Raw genomic sequence first — 24,522 nt, 5'->3', positions numbered from 1 at the left:
CTACATTGAGTATTGGATTTACTCATAAACACGGTTCTAAATATCATAGTGAATTAAAACTTTCATGGAATAATAAAAACTTCAACCATTTGTTACAAAAGTCTAAACTCTTTCAAATAATAATAATAATAACACGTTGTCTATCAAATTCAAATGTAAAACATCATATGACTCTTTCTTCTTCCGATGCCAGTTTCTATTCTTCGATGACATGTGTCCCACCTCAAGCTAGTTGTTTCATTCTACTCACCTGTGTACATACTAAAATTCAGCTACACCGAGTGAGTTCAAGGTTAACAAGTCGCAGGTTAATCTTACATATTCGTATCTGTAAATACTATTCTTACCTTTACCCTGTACTTACTTTCTTGCTTCTAATATACACCTTGTTTTACTCTTTCATAAACATATATTTACTCTTACATATTCATACAGTTATTACCTTGTTTTACTCTTACATATACATATATTTACTCTTACACATTCTTACATAATCATACAATTATTCATACAGTCTTGCACAGATATTATAAGGGTCTGCCGCCCTAACTCTTGCACAGATATTGTAACAGTCTGCCGCCCTAACTCTTGCACGGATATTATAAGGGTTTTCCGCCCTAAATTTTGCACACATATTATAAGGTTTTGCCGTCCTAACTCTCGCACCGATATCATAGAGTCCACTACTCTATTCTTGCCCAGGTATTAGAAGGGCCTACCACCCTAACTCTTACATTATACTCTTACTTGGATCTTACAATCACATATAATTAAGAAATTTAAGCACACAAGACAATTTCTTACAAAAATTCTTCCGTTCTTTGCAATGGTTATTCACACTCATCATACACACACACACACACACACATATATATATACACTATATGATCTAGTCTTACAAGTATGCACACAGCCCCAAAAACATTCCAAGAGAAGGGGCTAGAACTCACTTGGATCCGGTTCTTTTCTGAGTTTATAGTCACACCTCTTCTCAGCTGGGCAAGGCTAATTGTTTAACAAGTTACACGCGTCATTTAACTACTTCTAATTATCATAGTCTAGGTTTGTGAAATCCCTAATGAACGGGGGTCTAAGAGAAACGCCCTAGGTAGCGAGGTCTAGGGGCAGCAGCTCCTAGCAGGGTCTAAGGGGCAGAGCCCCTAGTTGGGATCGAGCTAAGTCCATTTTAATCAAATTTCAAACCAATCGAGTCAAGTTTCGACCAATCAATTCGAGTCAACCCAATCGAGTAGAGTCAATCCAATTGAGTTGAGTTATCCTGTTCCATTCGAGTCAATCCAATCGAGTCGAGTTGAGTCAACCCATTATAAGGGTCTGCCGCCCTAACTCTTGCACGGATATTGTAACAGTCTGCTGCCCTAACTCTTGCACAGATATTATAAGGGTCTGCCGCCCTAAATCTTGCACATATATTATAAGGGTCTACCGCCCTAACTCTTGCACCGATTTCATAGAGTCCACCACTTTATTCTTGCCCAGGTATTAGAAGGGCCTACCACCCTGACTCTTACATTATACTCTTACTTGGATCTTACAATCACATATAATTAAGAAATTTAAGCACACAAGACAATTTCTTACAAAAATTCTTCCATTCTTTGCAATGGTTATTCACACTCATCATACACACACACACACACACATATATATACATATATGATCTAGTCTTACAAGTATGCACACAGACCCGAAAACATTCCAAGAGAAGGGGCTAGAACTCACCTGGATCCGGTTCTTTTCTGAGTTTATAGTCACACCTCTTCTCAGCTGGGCAAGGCTAACTGTTTAACAAGTTACAAGCGTCATTTAGCTACTCCTAATTCTCATAATCTAGGTTTGTGAAATCCCTAAGGAACGGGGTCTGAGAGAAGCTCCTTTGGTAGTGGGGTCTAGGGGCAGCAGTTCCTAGCAGGGTCTAAGAGGCAGAGCCCCTGGCTGGGGTCGAGCTAAGTCCATTTTAATCAAATTTCAAACCAATCGAGCCAAGTTTTGACCAATCAATTCGAGTCAACCCAATCGAGTGGAGTCAACCCAATCGACTAGAGTCAATCCAATCGAGTCGAATTATCCCGTCTAGTCGAGTCAATCCAATCGAGTCAAGTTGGTCAACCCATTCGACTCGATTCGTTCCAGTCAAGTCGAGTTATCCCGTTTAACTCAATTTGTTTCGGTTGATTCGAGTATACCATTTGACTCAATTCGAAACTTTTTTTTTGTGCCTTTTCATTCTTGTCACTTCCTTACATCACGTTATGTCCGTTTTACTAATAAAACGAGTTCTGGGCCATAACAACCTCATTTTCTTGCTTTAACATGGTCCGAACACCACTAGTTTGTCCTAGCTTTAACCCAACAACTTGTTTATCAAAAGTTTTTTTGTTTTTCTTACCCTATTAGGCCCGATTTGCCTTAGTATCGGATCTTAAAACAAACGATAACAAAAACCTAACCTTTATATTAAGGACATACCTTACGGGTTCCAGTTGGTTCAGGTCTGGACAAACACGTGAATCTAAACGTGTTTTCTTGTTGTTTGATGATGTGTGAACACGAAATCTCTTTGTTTTCTCTTGGATCTCGGATCTGAATGAGAGGAAGGAGTGTTTGTGTGTGTTTTTGAGTGTGTGTGGAGGCAAAGATGATGGAAATGAGAATTAGTTAGAGTGTTAGGGAGGTTTAAGGAGTTTAAATACTCCAAGCCCATGGACCTCAGGCCTTCAACCATCTCCAAGTCTATGTATTATTTCTAAACTTACCACTTAATCTCATTATTATTTAACATACTTAAATAACAACACACATTTTAATAACAAAACTTTCTTTATTTATTATTTCCAAAATACGGATGTTACAATTAAATGGCTAAAAATGATAGTAGTTATAATAATAATAATAATAATAATAACAACGACAACTTGAAATTGGCTTGTAATTGAGCGCGAAAGATTGACGTGTAGAGTTGATTAATTCCATGATCTTCGGCTTGATTAACGGATTCAAGAATCAAAGGAGGGGGTGTTTGGGTTGCTAACGATGGAGGGAAAGGAAAGAGGAAAAGAATTTGAATGTTTTGCAATCTAGTTCTTGGTGTTAGCTTGGTTAGTCAAGTTAGTTCAAAACATGGTTTATGGTGGCTTTTGCGCATGCTTGATAGTTATAACATTTTATAAAATAACCTAAACTAATCCGAGCGTCGTGAAAAAAAATAAATGATTAAGGACAAAAAATAATAAATTTATTAATTTGATTTAATAACAACAGACCGAATAATAAAATAATATTTTAAACGTGTCATGTTTTAAAGTCCGAAATTTAACGAATGTTACACGAATCCCCTCTTATGCATGAAATATATATATTTTTTTTAAAGTTCATACACACACAATCATGACTTGACATGAAATCTGGGATTTCAATTTCTAATGTTTGGGTTTTTATTTTAAATAGCTTGAATGTATTCATTCTCTATGCTCCAACTGCAACGTATTGCTGGAAGCTAATTTAATACAGTATATATTCATTGTCATACTTCTAATTACACACAAGCATGTTCTTTGAGAATTGCTACAAAGGACACAATTACGGATTACCTGGATGGGATGTTCATGTAAGAACCACTGACCCTTAGTTAATCTTCCTTTAGTGATGTTTCTTTACTTGTTCTTTTCTAGTAAAAGATTTTTAGAATTTTAGTCTTTAATATAAATGACGCTAAACCGAATGCTTTAGTCAGAAATTTAAAGTTTTATAAACAAGTCAAATAACGGAAGGTTTAAAATAATGAAGTTTGGATGAAGGCCCTGTAGGCCTTCAAAACGGTTGAGCCAGCCATGACTAGAATGCATGTATGAATGATTATGTTGTAATTTGTTGAATTGAATTAGACACTTAGCCAATAACAACGTTTGTTTTTTGTTATTATATCGTATTTTTATTATGAATGAACCTTATCCGATCAGCTATGATTCCAGCTATGTAAATATTCAAGAAGATAATATATAATTTGCATATATCTAAACCAACTACCTAAGCTATAACTCTATAAGTTGCAAAACTTGATTTTATTGTCCTAGTATATTTGGCTATGGGGTGAAAGTTACGGGTCCATTGAGAAAACAATGAAAAGCGACGGGTCAAGAAGTCATGTCAGTGATTATGAACTTGTTTCTTCATCGACCTTGTTTCTTCATCTTCCAGTCTGAACCACTGATTAGGAACCTTAACTAGTCGCTTGAAGTTTTATATTCAATCCAGTATCCTGAAAATATTCAAACAAGAGGGTTGTCAGTTATGGTGTTGAATCGTCGGAAACTGCTGTTAACATATTTTATTCAAACATCAATGCTATTACTTTTTTACATATTATTAAATATAATGTGTAATCAACATGGGCATTTTTATATTTGATTAATAAACTTGTTTCAACAATTTTGGACTAAAAGCTGAAGGCTGTCTCTGTCGCTTTTATTATTGACATCAGAACAAAACAAGGTCAATTATTAAACTATTTGTTATGTTGACATTTGAGAAACACTCTTGAACACAAGTCCATGTCAGGTTGGGTCGAGAGGGCCAGTTTTGAGTTATGGATTAAAGGAGTTAGTATATAATTTATGATAGTTAATTAGATTAATAGATAAACATGTGGGTTTTAATTATTATCTAACTAGGAGTTCGGAGTCTATCCCTAATTATACAAGTCCGGTTAATAAGATTGAGAGTTATTCAATCCAAATTCATGTGTGTTTTTCATTTTAATGAGTTATATAAATTTGTTGTTGAACAGGTTCATGCATATATTTAACTAGACCCACAAAGGATAGGATGGGGAACACGTCGCTGTTGCTAGTAATAAATTATGATTAAACCGCTCAGAGTCTGATTGGATGGAGGTGGAGCAAGTTGCAGTTACAGTAAAAGTGGTTGACATTCATAGTTTCATCTCTAAATAAGTTATGAAAGCCATCCCATATCAAATTGCAATACCTCATCCTATTGAACACCAATGACTTTGCCTGAAACATTTACTATATTGTTCTTAACTACCTTGTTCTTATTATCATCAGATGGTGAAGCATTTGATACCCTATCTACAAATCAAGAACTCAAAGATGGCAAAACGATTGTTTCGCATAGTGAGATGTATGAGCTCGGTTTCTTCAGCCCCGGAAACACCACGAAACGGTATTTGGGGATATGGTACAAAAATATATCAACAGGTACAGTTGTTTGGGTTGCTAGCAGGGAAACCCCACTCCACCATACATCTGGCAAGTTCAAAGTTTGTAAAGATGGAAATTTGTAGATTCTTGGTGGCGATAACATTGTGATCTGGTCATCGAATTCAACAGTGTCGGTATCGGTGGGGAGTAATGATTTCATGTTACAGCTTCTGGATACCGGAAATCTTGTATTATGGGATAAAAATAGAAATGTTGTTTGGGAAAGTTTTGATTATCCCGGTGACACGATGTTACCAGGAATGAAAATTGGGAAGGATATGGTAAGAGGGTTACAGAGGTCCATGATATCTTGGAAGAGTCCTGATGATCCATCTAGTGGTGTGTATAGTCATGTAATAGACACAAATGGATATCCACAAATATTCGGGAGACGAGGTTCGGTTATACTATCAAGACTTGGGCCGTGGACTGGCGTTTGGTTTAGTGGCTTTGCTACTGAAATACCGAACCCAATATTCTCAGCCGAGTTTGTTATCAACGAGAAGGAAATATATTATAAATACGAGCTTGTAAGCTCAGTTATTGAGAGGAGAGTTTTGACGTGGGACGGAAGGATAATGATTTTGCGTTGGATCGATCAAAAACAGGAGTGGGTTGTGTATGCAGATAGTGGTGGAGATACTAGTTGTCCTTTTAAACATTGCGGTTCTTATGGACTTTGTAACATCAACAAGCATCCACCGTGTAGTTGTATGCAAGGTTTTGAACCAAAATTCCCACAAGAATGGGAAGCATCTGACTGGTCAAGTGGGTGCCAACATAGAAAGCCTTTGGATTCATGGAATCAGGTTGCGTTTCAGAAACTTTCTGGAATAAAATTACCTGACACACGATTTTCATGGTATGATCATGGCATGACCCTTGGAGAGTGTGAGATGGCCTGCAGAAGGAATTTTTCTTGTACGGCTTATGCAAATTTAGATATCAGAAACGGCGGAAGTGGATGTTTGCTATGGTTTAAGGAATTGATGGATGTCAGAGAGTATGGTGAAGATCATAACATTTACATAAAAATGGTTGCTTCTGAGTTAGCAGGTACACATGTTTCATCATTGTTTTTGATCTTTATGCTTTTAGCTTATGTTCTAGAACTTACTAGCTGTTATCTTTTGTTTAACTGAAGGCCACCAGTTCGATTCAAACAAATGGAAAGGAGTGATCACCACGGTCCTATCAGTTTTTTCAGCTACATTGGTTCTGTGTGTGGTAGCTTATGCCTGTAGAAAGAGAAAGAAAAAGATTCACATGAAAAAGAAAGGTAACAGTACAAATGTTTTGTTCTATAAGAGTATGATTGTTAGAAATTAATGCATGTGATGTAAATTCTTATCATTTTGTAGAAGACTTGGAATACGCCCTTGATAAGAAGAATACAAGTGTGCCGATGCAACTTCTTGATGATACACCTTTCATTAGCCTAAATAAAGTAGCAAAGGCCACAAATAATTTTAGTGCCTCCAATAAGATTGGAGAAGGTGGCTTTGGTCCGGTTTACAAGGTAATTTATTGATTTGACTATAATAGCATGGTAAGGAAAAACTGCTAACTTTTATTAATTAGGGTGTGTTGGAAGACGGACAAGAATTAGCTGTTAAACGGCTCTCAGACACATCTCAGCAAGGGACTGATGAGTTCAGAAATGAACTCATTTCTATTGCCAAGCTTCAGCATCGAAATCTCGTGAAGCTTCTTGGATACTGCTCTCATGGAAAAGAAATGGTTTTGATTTATGAGTACATGGCTAACAAAAGCTTGGACTCGTTTATATTTGGTTTGATTCTCTCTAGACTTCCTTGAAAATTAATGGTGTCACATGTTCACATGTTATCTAGTACACTTGTTGTCAAATTGACTCATAGATCAACAATATGCAAGGACTAACTATCAAATATTGCACAGATGAAACAAAAAGTTTAATACTTGACTGGGGTCAACGCTTTCAAATAATACTTGGAATGGCTCGAGGTATTCTGTATCTACACCAGGATTCCCGCTTTCAAATCATACACAGAGATCTTAAGGCAGGTAATATACTGCTGGACAGTAGCATGAATCCAAAGATATCAGATTTTGGCCTTGCAAGAAAGTTTGTAGGACATGATACCAACGCGAAGACAAAGAAAGTTGTCGGGACATAGTAAGTATATAAGAGAACTTGATCAATTATTTAATTTAAAATTCTAATACTGGTTTGTGAACTATGTTTCGTTATCAACTATTTTACAGTGGTTACATTTCTCCGGAGTATGCTTTACATGGGCGTTTCTCTATTAAGTCAGATGTATTTAGTTTTGGTGTTCTGTTATTAGAGATAGTTAGCGGGAAGAAAAACAGAGAATTCTCTCATGAAGACCATAGTGACAATCTTCTTGGGCATGTAAGTTAATTTCACTACATAAATCCTAACCTCAATATATAAGTTGTTTTTTCTTTGAAATAGGGTTCCTTTTAGTACGTATAATTAAATATGAACTTTAATCTTCTGTAGGCATGGAGACTCTACAAAGAAAAGAAGTCCATTCAACTAATGAGTGCATGCTTACAAGCCTCATGTGTGGTCCCTGAAGTACTAAGATCCATACATGTCGGCCTATTATGTGTGCAACATCATGCAAAAGATAGGCCAACTATGTTATCAGTTCTATTGATGTTGCTTAGTGAGGGTGTGCTACCTGAACCAAAACAACCAGCTTTTTTCACAGATGAGAATTATCGTGAAATTGACTATGTTTCCTCACTTGACGAATACATGATAACACGATTGCATCCAAGGTAGTAAACACATGTCTATAGTTGAAATAGTCTTAACAACCTTCGAATCCTGAAGAGTTCCCCTTGAAAAATCATAGCTCAGTGTCATAAAGTTCTACCTTCACAAAGTGATTGTGGCATCATGGTCTGTATATAGATCAGTCTCATAAAGTCACACTTTCACAAAGTGACTGGCATTATGTATCTTATCATGTTAAACTTCTTGTTTGATTTAAGATGCTACAGGTTTCTAGGTGACTGTTAACTAATTGTTGCTTGGTCACAAAGTTTCCGGTTGTTAAGGAGTTAGTTATGGGGTTAGTGGAAGATAAAATCAATTAATCATGTGGAGATCATGGGCCACATGCAACTTAGGATGTTTGTTTTGTTATTTTGTTTTGTCTATTTAAGCAGCAGTAGGTTTAGTTTGCTTTTCATGCAATTTAAAAATTATTTCCCATTCCAGTATTGTAATCATATTTTGAAGTTATAAAACCCAGAAAATCGTCCCAACTCTCGTGTTCTTGTTAGCTACTGATTTACCATCATTTGGTATCAGAGCGCTCAAGTTTTATGCCCAAATACCCGAAATTTAACAACATGTCTGTCGTAAACACAAATGCACAACCCCGAAAGAAGCCAGTTTAATTTCATTGCAAATCCCTACCCTAACCGCTACAAACTATACCACATGGTCCACCAAGATGGAAGCTGTCATGGATGCCCACGGGTTGTGGGATTCAGTCGAACCTCAGGCCGGTACGGCCGCTGACGAGAAGAAAGACAAAACAGCCCGAGCCTTCATTTTTCAAGCGATTCCCGAAGATGTCTTGTTGCAGGTTGCAAAGATGAAGACGGCGAGTAAAATTTGGGAGTCGTTGAAGACTCGGTACTTGGGTGCTGAACGAGTGCAAAAAGCGCGTTTGCACACACTCAAGCGAGAGTTCGACTCGATGAAGATGAAAGACGGTGAAAGCATTGATGACTTTACCGGGAAATTAAGTGGTATGATTTCCAAATTCAGTGGCCTTGGTGTGACGTTGGAGGAGAACGTATTCGTAAGGAAATTACTTGACTCAGCCCCCGAAAAGTATCTCCAACTTATTGCTTTTATAGAACAATGTTCGGACGTCGATTCGATGTTGTTCGAGGAGGCGATTGGGCGGCTGAAGGCTTATGAAGATAGGTTGAATCAGCGGAAAAGTAACGTGTCTGATGACAATGGGTTGTTGTTCACCCGAATTGAATCTCAACAGACCCAAAAGGGAACTGGAAGAGGGTTCTCAAAAGGCGGACGTGGCCGAGGTTCGTACCAAGATAGGGGCGGTTGTATTGGGTCGCAGGTTAGAGGTTCATACCGTGGCAGAGGAGGCCACTGGAGTGGTGGTTCAAACTGTGACTCGGGCGAAACAAGTCGTAAGCCGCGTGATAAGAAACACGTCACGTGCTTCAATTGCAATGAACAAGGGCATTTCACATCGGAATGTAAGAAAGAAAAAAAAGGTTGAAGCGAATCTGGTGGACAAACACGATGATGAACTTGGTCTTTGGCTGGCAGTTCATGAAGAAATTGTGAATCCCATGCTCATGTTGAATGAAGAAACAGTAGTTCCTCACAAGCATGAAGATAAAAAGGAAATGTTTTGTGACACTTGGTACCTTGATACAGGGGCAAGTAACCACATGTCAGGGGTTAAAGAGTCTTTTTCTGAGTTGGATGATAAAGTGACAGGCCAAGTAAGCTTTGGAGATGGTTCGGTAGTTCAGATTAAAGGAAAGGGGACGATATTGTTCGAGTGCAAAGATGGTAATCAATTTATGATTCCCGAGGTATATTATATACAGGCCCTTCGTAGTAACATCATCAGTTTGGGCCAAATGACGGAAGATGGGTATGAGGTCAGGATGAAGCACGGTTATCTTTGAGTATTCGACGAGACCGGTAAATTGGTGACAGAAGTACAGCGGGCTAAAAATTGGCTGTACAAAGTGGTTTTGAAGATAGTCAAACTAGTTTGTTTGGCACTAAAGATGGATGATGAGGCTTTGGTCTGGCATGCAAGGGTTGGACACGTAAGCTTCGGAGTTCTCGACTCTATGGTGAAAATGGGGCTGATAAAAGGAATGCCCAACATATCCTACCCGACACAAATATGTGATGGATGTTTGGTAGCGAAGCAAGTAAGGGAACTATTCCCGGGTGAGACACAGTGGAGAGCGAGCAAGCCATTAGAACTCGTTCACGCATATCTATGTGGCCCGATATCGCCTGAAACAAAGGGAGGTAACCGGTATTTCCTATTAATTGTTGATCATTATTGTCGTTTCATGTGGATCTATGTTGTCAAGACAAAAGATGAAGCACTTGAACTATTTAGAAGGTTCAAGCACCGGGTCGAAGGAGAAAGTTACTATAAGGTTAAGGGACTACGTATTGACCGTGGTGGTAAATTTAATTCTTGTGAGTTCGATTTATTTTGTGAACAGGAAGGAATAAAGAGAAAAAAAACGGCGCCATACTCTCCGCAACAAAACGGTGTGGTCGAACGCCGTAACCGCACCATTCTTGAAGTCACTAGGTCATTGTTGAAGACTATGCAGGTTCCGGAGACGTTATGGGAAGAGGCGGTGGCATGCGGTTTATATACTTAATCGGGTCATGACAAAGGGGTTCAAAAATAAAACATATGAATGTTGGAGGGGCGAATACCGAATCTCCACCATCTTAAGGTGTTTGGTTTTGTAGCGCATATGAAGAAATTGCCAACACAGATGACAAAGCTCAGTGATAGAAGTCCAATGATGATGTATCTTGGAGTTGAAGAAGGTAGCAAAGCGTACAGGCTACTTAACCCTAACCAAATGAAAGTCTATGTAGCCCGTGATGTGGTGTTTGAAGAAAAAAGAAAATGGGCTTGGAGTGAAAGCTAGTGTGAAGAACCCATTCTGAAACCAAGTTGGGCTATTATCCATTTTGACAATAATTCCCCACATATAACCCAACAACAACAAATGCCCTATAAACCAACTCAACCTCATAACGACACCCAAAACATGCCGTCACCAGTTCCCTCTCAAATCTCACCATCACCGATTCGTAAAGAGAACCAAGATGTGGGTAACACTAATTATGATCATACCCTACCTAAAGGCTTTCGATCCCTGTCAGAAGTCTATGATGAAACGGTACAAATTGAAGATCAAAATGAATAATTGTTGCTCGCAGGAGATGAGCCAACGACTTACAAAGAAGCTGTGAGTAATAGTGATTGGGAAGTGGCTATGTAGAACGAATTAGAGTCGATTGAAAGGAACCAAACCTGGACTTTGGTTAACCTGCCAAAGGGTCAGGAAGTAATTGGGTTGAAGTGGGTTTACAAGTTATAAAAGGATGCAGAAGGTAATACGGTAAAACACAAAGCCCGATTGGTGGTGAAGGGCTACATACAGAAAAAGGGGGTCGATTTTGATGAAGTTTACGCACCGGTGGCTCGGATAGAAACCGTCCATTTGTTACTCTTGTTGGCAGCAAAAGAGGGCTGGTTTGTACATCACCTTGATGTTAAATCGGCTTTCTTGAATGGTGTACTAAAAGAAGATGTGTTCGTTGCACAACCAGAAGGGTTCGTAGTGAAGGGTAAAGAACACATTGCATACAAGCTCAATAAGGCGTTATATGGGTTATGGCAGGCACCACGGGCTTGGAACGCCCGCCTTGATAAGTCATTGAAGGATTTCGGTTTCGTTCGATGTGCGTCGGAGCCGGCGGTGTACACTCTCAAACGATCTACGAGCACCTTGATCGTTAGGGTGTACGCGGATGATCTTAATGTTACCGGAGCATATGAAGTGGATGTATAAAGTTTTAAATTAAAATTGCAATCAGTGTTTGAAATGAGTGACCTTGGCAGGCTCTCTTACTATCTCGGTATTGAAGTTGATCAAACGAATGATGGGATCACTCTAAAGCAATCAGGTTACGTGAAGAAAATTTTGGAGTCCGTTGGAATGTGGAATTGCAATCCAACACAAAAGCCTATGGACCAAAAGTTGAGCTTAACAAGAGATGAAACTGGAAATGAAGTAAACCCGACCGATTACCGAAGGATTATCCGTAGTCTTCGATACTTGATTCACACAAGGCCGGACCTCGGGTACTCGGTTGGGGCGGTTAGCAAATACATGGAGAAGCCGAAAGAAAGCCACCTTGCAGCCATGAAGCATATCCTAAGGTACTTAAAGGGAACTATTGATTTTGGTTTAAAATATTCAAGGGGAGGAAATGGAAGATTGATCGGGTATAGTGACAGTAGTCATGCAAGTGATTTAGATGATAGAAGGGGAACCACGGGTACCGTGTTCTATTACTCGGGCAATCCAATAACATGGTCATCACAAAAGCAGCGTAAGGTCGCCCTCTCCTCTTGCGAAGACGAGTTCATGGCTGCTACATCAGCCGCTTGCCAAGCATTGTTGTTGAGAAATTTGGTAAGCTAGTTAACTGGGAAACAGCTCAACGAGTAAAGTTACTGGTAGATAACGAGTCGGCAATAGCTCTTATGAAGAATCCTATGTTCCATGGTCGTAGCAAACATATCAACATAAAGTACCACTTTATTCGTGAATGTCTGGAACGAGATGAAATCCAAGTTGAGCACGTGAGCGGGAAGTTTCAAAGGGCCGATATCCTAACCAAGGCGTTGGGAAGGATCAAGTTTGGAGAAATGAGATCACTGTTCGGAGTTGTTGAAGTCAAACCAAGTCAACATTAGAGGGGAGATTGTTAACTAATTGTTGCTTGGTCACAAAGTTTCCGGTTGTTAAGGAGTTAATTATGGAGTTAGTGGAAGATAAATCAGTTAATCATGTGGAGATTATGGGCCACATGCAACATGGGATGTTTGTTTTGTTATTTTGTTTTGTCTATTTAAGTAGCAGTAGGTTTAGTTTGCTTTTCATGCAATTTAAGGGTATGTTTGGTTGGAGGTAATGGAATGAAGGGGGAATAGAATGGAAGAAGGAATGGAATGGACAAGGGAATGAAATTGATCATTCCATTCCTTTGTCTTGTTTGGTTCATCTATGAGAATGAAATAAATTATTACTTTATGTTGTTTGGTATCCTAAAAAAATGTATGATTGAAATAAAAATAATAAAAACACTCATATCTCAAAATAATTATTTTTACAAAAAAAAAAATCCCAATGGCGACGGTGGTGGTGTTAGCTTCGGCGACGAAAGTGGTGGTGGCAGTGGCGACGGTGGAAATGGGGGTGGCGGTGGTCAACCAGTGGTAGCATTGGTAGTGATGGCGATGGTAGGGTGGCGGTGATGGTCAGGCAGCGGCGGTGACAATGTTTTCGGTGGTTACAGCGACGATGGTGGCGACGTCGGTGGCGGTGGTTGCGCTGGTGGTGGTGTGGTGGCGATGGTGGCGGTACGGTGTCGGTGATGGCGATGGTAGTGGTAGTTGTTGTTGTTAGGTGGTGATGGTGCTGTTGAGAAAATAGGGTGAAGGAGGAATGAAATGAAAAAAAAAGAAGGGGGGTAGGAAGGAATGGTTTTGATGGAATGGGATTCCATGTATAATGGATGATTCTATTCCATTGAGCAACCAAACACCACTTTTTTCATTCCTACGTAATGAATCATTCCATTCCCCATATCATTCATGCATACCAAACGCTACCTAAAAGTTATTTCCCATTCTAGTATTGTAATCATATTTTAAAGTTATAAAACCCAGAAAATCGTCTCAACTCTCGTGTTCTTGTTAGCTACTGATTTAGCATCAGCGACTACTCAAATCATTTCCATTATCTGGTAGATTTTGACTAAAAGAACAATATATGTTCACATCAAAACTATAGTTTATGCATTTACAAAACTGAGCAAGTTGGGTTAGTTGACAATCAATATTACGTTAATAAAGAACTATTGCCAAAAAAGTTTAGAGATAAATTCAAAAAGAAAACCGGTTTTATTTTTTAAATATGGAGATAGAGATTCCAATGGGAATAGTAACTACACATGTATTGTAGCTTAGGTAGCTTGCCTGCTTGATAATCACCAAACTCTCACTTGAGTTTTCAACTTTTTCATCTACTTATAAGAAAAACTACTTGTATCATATTTTACAGTCCCATGAAATAAAATGTAATTAATGAAATGCTGAATATAAATTTGAAACTAACTTGTAGATTCACAAAACCAATTCAACACTAATATAAGTTCATTTCATTACAAGCCGAAGAGTTACGTGTATTTCACAAATGAATTCAGAGACAGATAACGTATTTTAGTTTGGGAAAATTCCTTTAGGAATAATGACATCTCCAATGTTGTTGTGCCATGGGTCAGCCAAGTGAGTTGCCAAGTTCTCCAAAGGTCCGGTACCAGGGTAAGCTGATTGTTGCACGCAAAATCCCACGAATGCCAGCAACGCCAAACGTCCTACATTTCATAAAATAAATCCAAAAACACATTGATAAATACAAAAAAACTCATATTACTCCAAATCAAAAGAGTATATATGTTTTGGCCGTTACCATTTTTGATTTCTTTGACCTTGTACTTAGCAAACGCCTTTGGGTCTTTTGAGTAGCCCAACGGATCAAAAGCGCCACCAGGGTACTTCTTCTTTTCGGGGTCTTTTTCCATGCTCCTTTGGTGCTCTACAAAGGCAATGGAGAGGAACTCTATAGCCAAAATGGTGGGTAGGGTACCCCAAGGAACAGGGTTCCCGAGGTATGTAGCTTGTCCTCCCGGTACAGCACCCCATTCTTGTGCCTTTACCCAATTGCCCAATCCTAAGGCTTCTGGTAACAAAATTCCAGGCTGCAAGGTTTAAATTATTAGTCCTCTGTTTACTAGTTAATATTTTGTTTTCTATGGTTTTGTGTCACATGTAGCATATTAGCCTACTATAGCAAAGCAAAACTATTTGTCAAAACACATAAACTGGTGATATTATTGGTTCATTTATGCCAATTTAGTTATAACATATTTTGGTCAGATAAATGGCTTACAACTGCAAGCATAGCCCATCTGCAGTGAATGAGCTCAGACTCTTTGAACCTTTCAAGGTTCTCTGGGACCTCACCTAGACGAAGTGGGTCGAACCCGAAATCCCTGAAAAATGCAAAAACCACATTGAGAGGCCTAGAGATACTTATGAAAATAATTTTCCGGCTACATATTAGTTTCTATGCGAAGATTACAAGCCATAAAAATGAGAACACGACTAGCCTTCATTTTTTAATGATTTACAGTCGAATATTGAAGTGTCGCTAAAAAATATACTGATTTCAATGTAATACGTGTTCATGGAATTGCTTGCTTATAACATTATACACCATTTATTGCCAGGGAGCTGGACCCACGGTTGAACCGGTTCAATAAAGATATTTTTATTTGCAAATGTTTTTACCAATATTTTCATTGTCAAGATTTAAATTCGCCCCATATAAATGAAAATTTAAAAATCCTTTGCCATGAAGATATTATGTTGTAATCTAAATATACACATACATTTTAATTTTGTTTAATAGATATAACAACTTACTTATATTAAATTTTCAACTTAATATAGTATTTACATTTAGGTCTTATTTTCAAATATTTTTCAAAGTTAACTAATACGCCTATGGTTCTTAAATCCGACCAGGAAACCGGTTTGTTGACCTGTCCTATTCCCAAAATATTGCCATTTAGAAGTAAATAAACTAAAGAAACTCTTACAAGTTATAATACAAATATAAAAGTGTTAAGAGTTAGTAGTAATCACCCGGGTGCAGATCCGTCTAGGTAGGGTGGTCGTGGCTGGCCGGGCATCCAGTCAGAAGTCATAGTAATCCTAGAAGCATTGGTGGCAACACCAGAAAGTGGCACAGCAGTTGCAAATCTTGACTTAGAAGAAGAGAGAACCGAAGGCCGGCACACCGCGGGGATACCGCAGCTCATTAATGTATTAGAAGCCATTCCCAGAATAAAAATTCAATCTGGAAATGAAGAACTTTAGTCGGTAAGGATGGTGGCTGATGAATGATGGTTGTGGTGCATGTAATATGGAGGAGATTTTGTGGTGGTGTAATGCAATATCCAAATGCTGATTGTTATTGGCTAAGTGTTAGGGATACTGGCTTGTTACTGGACCACGTGGATGGTTCATCCAGATCAAAATGCTTGCGTGGCAGGTGAGGGTAGTTTTGGAATTTAGTTTGTGTTGTTTGATTTTTTTTTGTTCAGTTGGTGGTGGTTGTTATTTACTTATTTTTCTAGGGAATCAAAGGTTGTGGTCACTAATGAGTTCGGATGGGTTGTTTTGTTGCATTATTTTTTAGTTTTTTATTTTTTTTATCTAAAGTTTATCTTTGATTTTTTTTGGTTACTATTGTTTATAAAAGATTAGCTAAATACATATAACTTTAACATTACAATATTAACGAAGTGTGACATCATTCCAATTAGTCAAAAAGAAACTATTTTGTTTTTATTTTTTATAGGATATCACTTTAACGTTAGTTCTTTATTATTTATTATCATTACCTAGTTGAATCTCATTACCATTCCCATTCACAAACCATCCCAACCCAAACTTTATTATAAAATTAATTTCTCTCTCTTTCACATATCAAATCCAACCAAACCCAAACCTTTCACACTCATTAGCAACCCAACGTTTAATATTTTTTATTAAATAAATATAATTTGTAATTGTTTTTTATTAATAATTGTTGTTTTTATTAAAAGTGTTTATAAATATAAAAATAAATTTCTTTATTTAAAAATAACCAATACGAAGTTAACAAGTGTCGGATAATGAATTACATAATAAGATAATGTTAGATTGTTTAGATAATAAGTTTTATCCGAAAAATCTTATGAACCAATACGGAGTTGACAAGTGTCGGATTATGTATATCACTATATGTAGTTTATTATAAAAATATATTTTTTTGCAATCTTATATTTTTAATAAAATTTATACCTGTGTATTCACAAAAAAAAAACTAAAAAATACTGTGTTTTTAGATTTTTTTAAAAACTTATTTATTAAAAGTTATTAAGAAAAAACATTTTTATTGTTAAAATTAATTAGTATGAAAAAAAAAAAGAAAAACTAAATTCAAAGTTGAACCAATAATTTAGTGACATGTGACCATGATGGTAGTGGGCAAGCTAGTTTGTGGTGGGAAACTAGTTTGGCCAAGTTTGATGATTTTTTCTTTTTTTTTTTATTTTCAAATAGTGTCCCAACCCAAACTAATTTACCAATGGAAGTAATTGATAAGCTATTGGTAATGTTAGTTATTTCTTTGTTATATTTTATCAACATTATTAGTTTTCTTTAAATATTTTTCTATCGTAGAGATTCTGACGCGGTTTTAGTTGTTTTCTCTATATTTTTTTCCTTTATAATATGTAGAAAACGTGTCTATAAAGCTTTCATTGTAAATGCTCTTAGCTTCTATCAATAAACAAAAGGTTAACTTTTAAAGGATGATGTAACGATAAACACTTCATTCCTTTTTATTTTGAATTTTTCTTATACTGGTTTCTTATCATAATCTAATACAATATATAATTTGCCTGATCTTATTGATTAGTGGGGGCCTCGCCAGTTTGTGGTGGTGGTCTGGTGATAGTGGTGGTTGTCAGGTTGTTTTATCTAGAGAGTAAGGTGAAAGAGAAATTGAATGAAAAAGAAAAAAGGGTGGGGGGGGGGGTGGGGGGGAGGAATTGATTTAATGGAATGAGATTCCTTGTGTAGTCGTTGATTCCATTCCATTGACTAACCAAACACCGTTTTCTTTATTCTCTCGCAATGACTCATTTCATTCCTCTTCTCATTCCCGCCTACCAAACGCTACCATAGCGTTTTAGTGTGCTTGTGAGGTTCCTCAAATATAAGGTCAAGCTCATAACTTTCAAGTAGGGGTGAGTAGAAAACCGAATTAACCGAAAAAATCGCATCGAAAAAACTAAACCGAAGCATTAACCGACGGTTAATTTTTGTTTTGTTTTTTGAAAAACAGAAATTTCGATTTCGATTCGGTTATCCATTTTTAAAAAAACGAAAAAAACCAAACCGAACCGAACCGATTGATGATGATAAAGATTATCAAGATGATGAGGAATAGACCAAACTTTTAAAATAAATAAATAAGATGATGAATGAAGATCGATACTAAAATTTTAATGCTTTTTAATTTTTAAACCCTATTTAGCAACTTTGTATTCGCATAGTTCCACGTGCCTATTTTTGTTTTTTTAATTCAATATATATGTGGACTGTAGTACTATAACGCGTTCTTATACAAGCTTAAAATATGCATTTTCATTTTTTTAATTTGTTTGCAATGTCAACACATAATTGAAAAAAACCGAAAATAACCGAACCGACACCGAAATTAACCGAAAAACCAAAAACCGATAAACCGGAAAACCGAACGGTTTGCATATTCAAATAACCTATTACTTCTATTTCGGTTTGGGTTTCTCCTAATAACCGAACCGAACCGTGCTCAGCCCTACTTTCAAGTGTATCCGCGAGGCTCCTTGGGCCTAAGTTGAAGCCCATAACATTTCAAGTGTATTAGCGATCAGGTTTCTCAACCCCTTGAAAAAGCTCGTGACCTTCAAATAATGTACATGTAAATATACTTGCAAGTTGCAAGTAGCCATTCACTAAAAACGTATCGCACTTCCCCCATTCAAATTGGTAATTAATATTTTATTCATGTATAGATAACATGAAAGATACAATCATCAAAATCGTGAAAGCCTAAAAGTTTTCTCCAAAATTCAAATTAACATGATATTCATATATCCAATTCAAAGACACCATCAACAAAATCATGAAAGCCTAATATATTTCTTCATGTCGACTTTCCTTCCTGGTTCATCGACATGTTAAGTGCCATCCCATATAGATGCCAAATGGGCTATACGTTTGTGGGATTAGGTCAAATATGATAAGAACTCAAAATTTTAATACCCAAACACGACACAAACCAAAATATCATGTTAAACATATGAACCTAAACACAACACAAATATGTACGAGTTTTGCACAAAAAATGACTCTTATTGTTTACTTAGTAATACTTTAAAATTACAATTTATATAAAACAATATTTTTTAGAACGACGACTTTATTGTGCTTAGGCCACCACACTTTCCAAATTGGAGAGTCTTGTTCCCACTCTAGCCAGACTATGTTGTCTTAAACAGGCCTACGCTGGCTTCAAAGTTTGGCTTGGGGGTTTCTCCGATAAACCATTCGCTAGCTGTCATTTGATAGTCGTTATGCCACCACAACGACTGAACTTTCTGGCGTATCATATATCCATATTTGAACAGACAACCTTACACAAGGTGGGATTGAACACTTCGGCATAATATATGGTGAGGCGAAAACTCGGGCGAGCTCGAGATCGAACCAACAACCTTACACAAGGCCTAGCTCAAATCTTTTAATGCTTTAACCCACCGAAAATGACACAAGTGAAGATCAAACTTGGATATCCACGGAAGCAACTATGCCTTCTACTAGGCCACAATTTATATTTCAGTTGAATACTATGCCAATTTATATTTTGACTTTCAAATCTTAACATAAAATTATCTCTTAATTTTTCTACATAAAACTAAAACATATTTTTTAAAATTAAAATATATAAAAATACCCGTAATAATAATAATAATAATAATAATAATAATAATAATAATAATAATAATAATAAACAGGCTAATCCGTGAATAATCAGGTTAACAATAGCTTGTATGTTTTGACCCAATTGAATTTGGTGTTGGGTTCGTCTTATGTCTCTCTCTCTCTCTTGTATTCTCAATTCTACATCAGGTTAGATGATGCTTAAGTAGTTACGGCTTTCTTTCTTTCTTTCTTTCTTTCTTTCTTTTCAATTAAGTTCAACTGTTTGTTGGTTATACGGCTCTTGATTTAGGCCTGAGGCTCCACCCAAACAACTCACTTGTTGATATTGTGTAATGTTTCTGTTTCAGTTGTAACCAACAAAACTGGTTTTGATTAATAATTAGTGATAAACGAAGTGGATTGAATCAAAGCAATAGCAAACACACAAATTATGAAATTTGAGAAATAATCTCTTTTGTTTTGTTGTTTATTCAAATGAAAAATGGAATAATGAAAACTCAGATATAAGGAAAATAAATAGGAAAACAAGGCTGAAAACTAGGGCCACTACTCCATCGTTCTACTCCCTATAGAATTGGTACCCAACTAATACTAACAACCTCCTTCATATTTGCATAAGATAAAAACAATTAAAATAAAAATAACAAATAATGTAGATAAGCTCCAAATAAGCATGTGCAGCAACTTTTGACCAGAAGCACATGTTGGAAGATTGCCAATTTAATACTCCTTCTCAATCTTCACTTAAGTTAACCTCAACTTGCTACAGAACTTCAAAAGCTTGGTACTTGAAAGGCTTTTAGTAAACACATCTGCAACTTGGTTTTCTGTATCAACCCACTCCATTTCAATCTCGCCTTTTAGAACCTTTTCTCTAATAAAATGATAATGGATTTCGATATGTTTCGTCCGCGCGTGAAAAACTGGATTTTCAGCAAGTTTTATAGTCGAAACAGTTGTCACACAGCAGCTTTATTCCATACGATATGGGCTGGTTCAGATCCTTGAACAACTGAAACAGCCACATGCTCACTTGGGCAGCCATGGCTGCTGCCCTATTGTCCGCCTCCGTGGTCGAAAGAGACACGGTTGGCTGTCGTTTGCTGCACCACGAGATAGGACTTGACCCGTACATAAACACGTAACCAGTAGTCGACCGTCTTTTGTTCAAGTCACCTGCATAATCCGCGTCACATAGGCCCGTTAACTTTGGACTTGACTCCCTCTTGAACATTACTCCTTTATTCACTATTCCTTTCACATACCAAAGTACACGCTGAATAGCTAAGTAATGTGGCTTTCGAGGGTCTTGCATATAGCGGCTTAGAACCCCAACAACAAACGATATATCCGGTCTTGTGAGAGTAAGATAAATTAGGCTGCCAACCATCTTCCTATAAACTGTTGGATCATCAAGCTTTCTTCCAACAGTTGAGTATAACCTCAGTTCGGCTTCAATTGGTGTTGGCGCGGTTTTACACGGTCCCATACCGAATTTGTATAACATGTCACTCGCATACTTCGTTTGATGCAGAATTTACCCCATCTTCATTATAAGCTAGTTCCAGCCCAAGAAACCTTACCAGCTTGCCCAAATCTTTCATTCGAAACCGCACACACAGATTTGACTTGAGTTGAACGATAGGATTTGACCCGTACATAAACACGTAAATTGCTTAAACCCGTAAATTGCTTTCTGCAATTTGCATACATATTCGGAATGCTCTTTGCTTTCAAAACCACTCGGCTAGTCCATGAAAATTACATGATCGAGCTCACCGTAAAGGAACGCGTTGTTGACATCCATTTGTGCCAACGTCCATCGTTTACTTATAACAACAGCTAACAATGCTCGAACAGTTTTTAACTTGGCTACAGGGCTGAATGTCCCTTCAAAGTTAATACCATATTCTTGCGAAAAACCACGGGCTACAAGTCTTGCTTTGAACCGCTCCACAGAACCATCTATTTTCTGTTTTAATTTATAAACCCATTTACAACTCACCGATTTAACACCATCAGGTTTTGGAACCAAATCTATGTCTCATTTCGGTACAGGGTGGTTATCTCTTCCTCCATTGCTTGCCACCATTCTTGTTTAACCCGAGCTTCCTGAAATGAACTCGGTTCTGCCCATACATCCACAACAATAGCAACATTTGCATATTTAGGATTAGATTTGCGTACCCTTTGTGACCTTCTTAAATCTGGTTCGAGATGATCACCCGATTCACTTTCAACATCTGTGTGAGCCACATTATCTTGACCCGTGGTACTCTCTTCAACTTGTGCTTGGTCATCATTAGTGAACTCTAAGGCAACGTTGGAACTTTTAAGATCTTCTTTGAGTTAATCACTATCTGGCATCATTTTGTTTTCAGTTGACCACCATGATGATTGCTCATCAAACACCACATCACGGGAGACATGAATTTCCTAAATTTGGCCCAATGCACCTCCAACCATTTCGCTCTGAATCATAGCCTACAAACGAACACCGGATCGCCTTTTTCTTCATTTTATGACGGAGATGGTTAGGTACAAATACATAACACACGCACCAAAATACACGAAAGTAATGCACTTTAGGTTTAGTTTGAAACAACCTCTCAAATGGGGATAAGTACTTGAGGCTTTGTGAAGGAGTTTGATTGATGATGTAAATAGCGGTGCGCATCGCTTCAGCCCAGAAACGCCCGGGTAAATTTTTATCATGCACTAAGCTTCTAGTTACTTCTGCCAAGTGATGGTTTTTGCGCTCGGACACACCGTTTTGTTGAGGTGTGTTCAGGCATGTGAGTTGTCTTCTGATGTGCTTCTGCTTCATATACCAATCGAATTCAGAAGATAAGTATTCACCTCCGTTATCTGATCTTAAACAGCCAACTTTTCGACCTGTATCTCGTTCAGCCTCAAGCTCAAATTTTTTAAAATTTTCAAATACCTCAGCCTTCTCTTTCATAAAATAGATCCAAGTATAGCGAGAATAATCGTCAATAAATGTCACTACATACTTCATACCTGAAATTGACGCTTGTTTAATGGTGAGAACATCGGAATGAACGAGTTCAAGTGCTTCCACTTTTCAATGACTGGAAGTTGGATAAGGTTGCTGGCTTGCCTTTCCAAATTGACAACCGGAGCACACCGAGTCACTATTAACTTCAGTTTTAGGCAATCCCGTCACTAGATCCTTTTCCTTCATTAACTTCAGTTTGTCATACCCCACAAGTCCCAAACGCTTATGCCACAAATCTACATTCTTGCTTTCTTTTGTCTTTTCTACATAAGCAGATTCTGCGTTAAGAACATAAACCGTCTCCGTCTTACGCCCTTGAAGAATCGGTACCGATTGCATCTCAAATTCTTTAAATACCTTCACATCCTTAGGCCCAAATAAGACATAGTACCCATCATCAGTTAATTGTGGTATAGATATCAAATTTTTCTTTACCCCTGGCACATGATAAACTTCTCTTAGGGCCAACTCTCTCTTGTTGCTTCCCGTCGGAAACACGACACCACCAATATGGGCAATGGGGTGTTTAGAATTGTCAGCAATCACCACTACCATGCTGCCACCATACGTAGAAAAATTCTACAGCCGTTCCTTGTCTCCGGGTAAGATGATTTGAAGCACCCGAGTCGACAATCCATTCATCTAAACGGTTCTCGGCAGTTGCCGTAAAGGCTACAACATCTTCAGTTTGAGCTACATAGGCTTCCATATCCCAGCCATCTTCGTTTTCAACAGTGGCTGCATTTCCTTCGTCATTCTGTTGTTCCTGACAACTCCTTGCAAAATGACCCTTTTGCCCACATTTGTAACATTTAAACGAAGACTTCTTTTCATTATATTGTTGTTTACAATCACCAGAGTTTCTCTATTCGAACTACCTATCTTCTTCCCACCATATTCACGATACTTATTCTTGTAACCATATCGATTTCCACCTTTTTGCTTGTAGCCAGACTTGAATTTGCCCTTGCCTCCTTCAACATACAGAGCTTAATCTTCTATTTTTGTTGTTGATGTCGAACTAATCGACAAACCGCCCAATTGCTTGGCTAGGGCTTCTTGGCTTGCCAAGAGATTTTCGAATTCTCCCAATGACGGTTGGGTAGGCCAGCCTTGCACCGCTGCTACGAAGCTCCTGTATTCAACCCTCAACCCATGAATAATGATGCGTTTCATTCGAGCATCACCAATCATAGATTGCTGGTCAAGTTCAGCTATCTCTCTACAAAGGGTCTTGACCTGGTGAAAATATTGTGCAATCGATAGGTCTTTTTGTGAAATTGACAATAGTTCATTCTCCAACAATTGAAGACGAGCATCATTCTTCTTAGACAAGACTTCTGCTAGCATATCCCAAGCTACTTTTGGGCTCGTTGCATCATTGATATGATTAAGGATTTCTTCCTCTACCGTTGTCTTGAGAATAAACATAGCTTTGCCGGCTTTGACTCGCCACTTTCTTAGAGCTCCTTATGGTATTTCACGGGGAGGCTGAACGGAGTCATTCCCTTGTACCACTTCCCAAAGATCTTGCCCCTGCAAATACGAAGAAAGATACGTAGCCCAGGTCTTGTAATTCTGATTATTCAGTTTCTTCACACAACCGATTAATTGCAGGTCTGACATCTTCAATGGAGGCTCTGATACCACTTGATAAACAAAGTGGATTGAATCAAAGCAATAGCAAACACACAAACTATGAAATTTGAGAACTAATCTCTTTTGTTGTTTATTCAAATGAAAAATGGAATAATGAAAACTCATATACAAGGAAAATAAATAGGAAAACAAGGCTGAAAACTAGGGC

The 24,522-nt window shown here is 37.7% G+C and overlaps 2 protein-coding genes and 2 pseudogenes across 2 annotated transcripts; 2 read left to right on the top strand and 2 right to left on the bottom strand.

Annotated features, from left to right (window-relative positions):
- The first annotated feature begins 5,332 nt into the window (after positions 1 to 5,332).
- On the top strand, positions 5,333 to 8,105 carry LOC143593097 (G-type lectin S-receptor-like serine/threonine-protein kinase At4g27290). Its single transcript, XM_077072831.1, has 7 exons — positions 5,333 to 6,299; positions 6,388 to 6,522; positions 6,605 to 6,762; positions 6,825 to 7,035; positions 7,164 to 7,401; positions 7,491 to 7,641; positions 7,753 to 8,105. Exons 1-7 carry the CDS (start codon positions 5,402 to 5,404, stop codon positions 8,038 to 8,040), a joined length of 2,079 nt encoding a protein of 692 aa, XP_076928946.1. The 5' UTR covers positions 5,333 to 5,401; the 3' UTR covers positions 8,041 to 8,105.
- A 3,804-nt stretch (positions 8,106 to 11,909) lies between these two features.
- Positions 11,910 to 12,512, top strand: LOC143593094 (secreted RxLR effector protein 161 pseudogene; annotated as a pseudogene).
- Positions 12,513 to 14,251: 1,739 nt separating this feature from the next.
- On the bottom strand, positions 14,252 to 16,038 carry LOC143593096 (chlorophyll a-b binding protein 6A, chloroplastic-like). The gene is made up of 4 exons (XM_077072830.1): positions 15,803 to 16,038; positions 15,045 to 15,147; positions 14,565 to 14,853; positions 14,252 to 14,469 (listed from the first exon to the last, which is right to left on the bottom strand). Exons 1-4 carry the CDS (start codon positions 15,994 to 15,996, stop codon positions 14,315 to 14,317), a joined length of 741 nt encoding a protein of 246 aa, XP_076928945.1. The 5' UTR covers positions 15,997 to 16,038; the 3' UTR covers positions 14,252 to 14,314.
- Positions 16,039 to 20,627: 4,589 nt separating this feature from the next.
- LOC143593093 (secreted RxLR effector protein 161 pseudogene) lies at positions 20,628 to 21,185 on the bottom strand (annotated as a pseudogene).
- Positions 21,186 to 24,522: the final 3,337 nt, after the last annotated feature.

This window comes from Bidens hawaiensis, unplaced genomic scaffold (genome assembly GCF_021521415.1).
Source record: "Bidens hawaiensis isolate Kalapana, Puna unplaced genomic scaffold, B.hawaiensis_p1.1 tig00041675_1, whole genome shotgun sequence".
Classification (NCBI taxonomy): domain Eukaryota; kingdom Viridiplantae; phylum Streptophyta; class Magnoliopsida; order Asterales; family Asteraceae; genus Bidens; species Bidens hawaiensis.
This window is presented reverse-complemented; position numbering and strand designations above follow the sequence as displayed.

Excerpts from the sequence above, each read along its gene's own strand:
- LOC143593097 (XM_077072831.1), top strand. The coding sequence starts at position 5,402 with ATGTTACAGCTTCTGGATACCGGAAATCTTGTATTATGGGATAAAAAT. Across the intron at positions 7,402-7,490 it reads AAGAAAGTTGTCGGGACATA|TGGTTACATTTCTCCGGAGT; the intron begins GTAAGTATATAA and ends ACTATTTTACAG. Across the intron at positions 7,642-7,752 it reads GTGACAATCTTCTTGGGCAT|GCATGGAGACTCTACAAAGA; the intron begins GTAAGTTAATTT and ends AATCTTCTGTAG.
- LOC143593096 (XM_077072830.1), bottom strand. The coding sequence starts at position 15,996 with ATGGCTTCTAATACATTAATGAGCTGCGGTATCCCCGCGGTGTGCCGG. Across the intron at positions 15,148-15,802 it reads CTAGACGGATCTGCACCCGG|GGATTTCGGGTTCGACCCAC; the intron begins GTGATTACTACT and ends TGCATTTTTCAG. Across the intron at positions 14,854-15,044 it reads GATGGGCTATGCTTGCAGTT|CCTGGAATTTTGTTACCAGA; the intron begins GTAAGCCATTTA and ends TAAACCTTGCAG.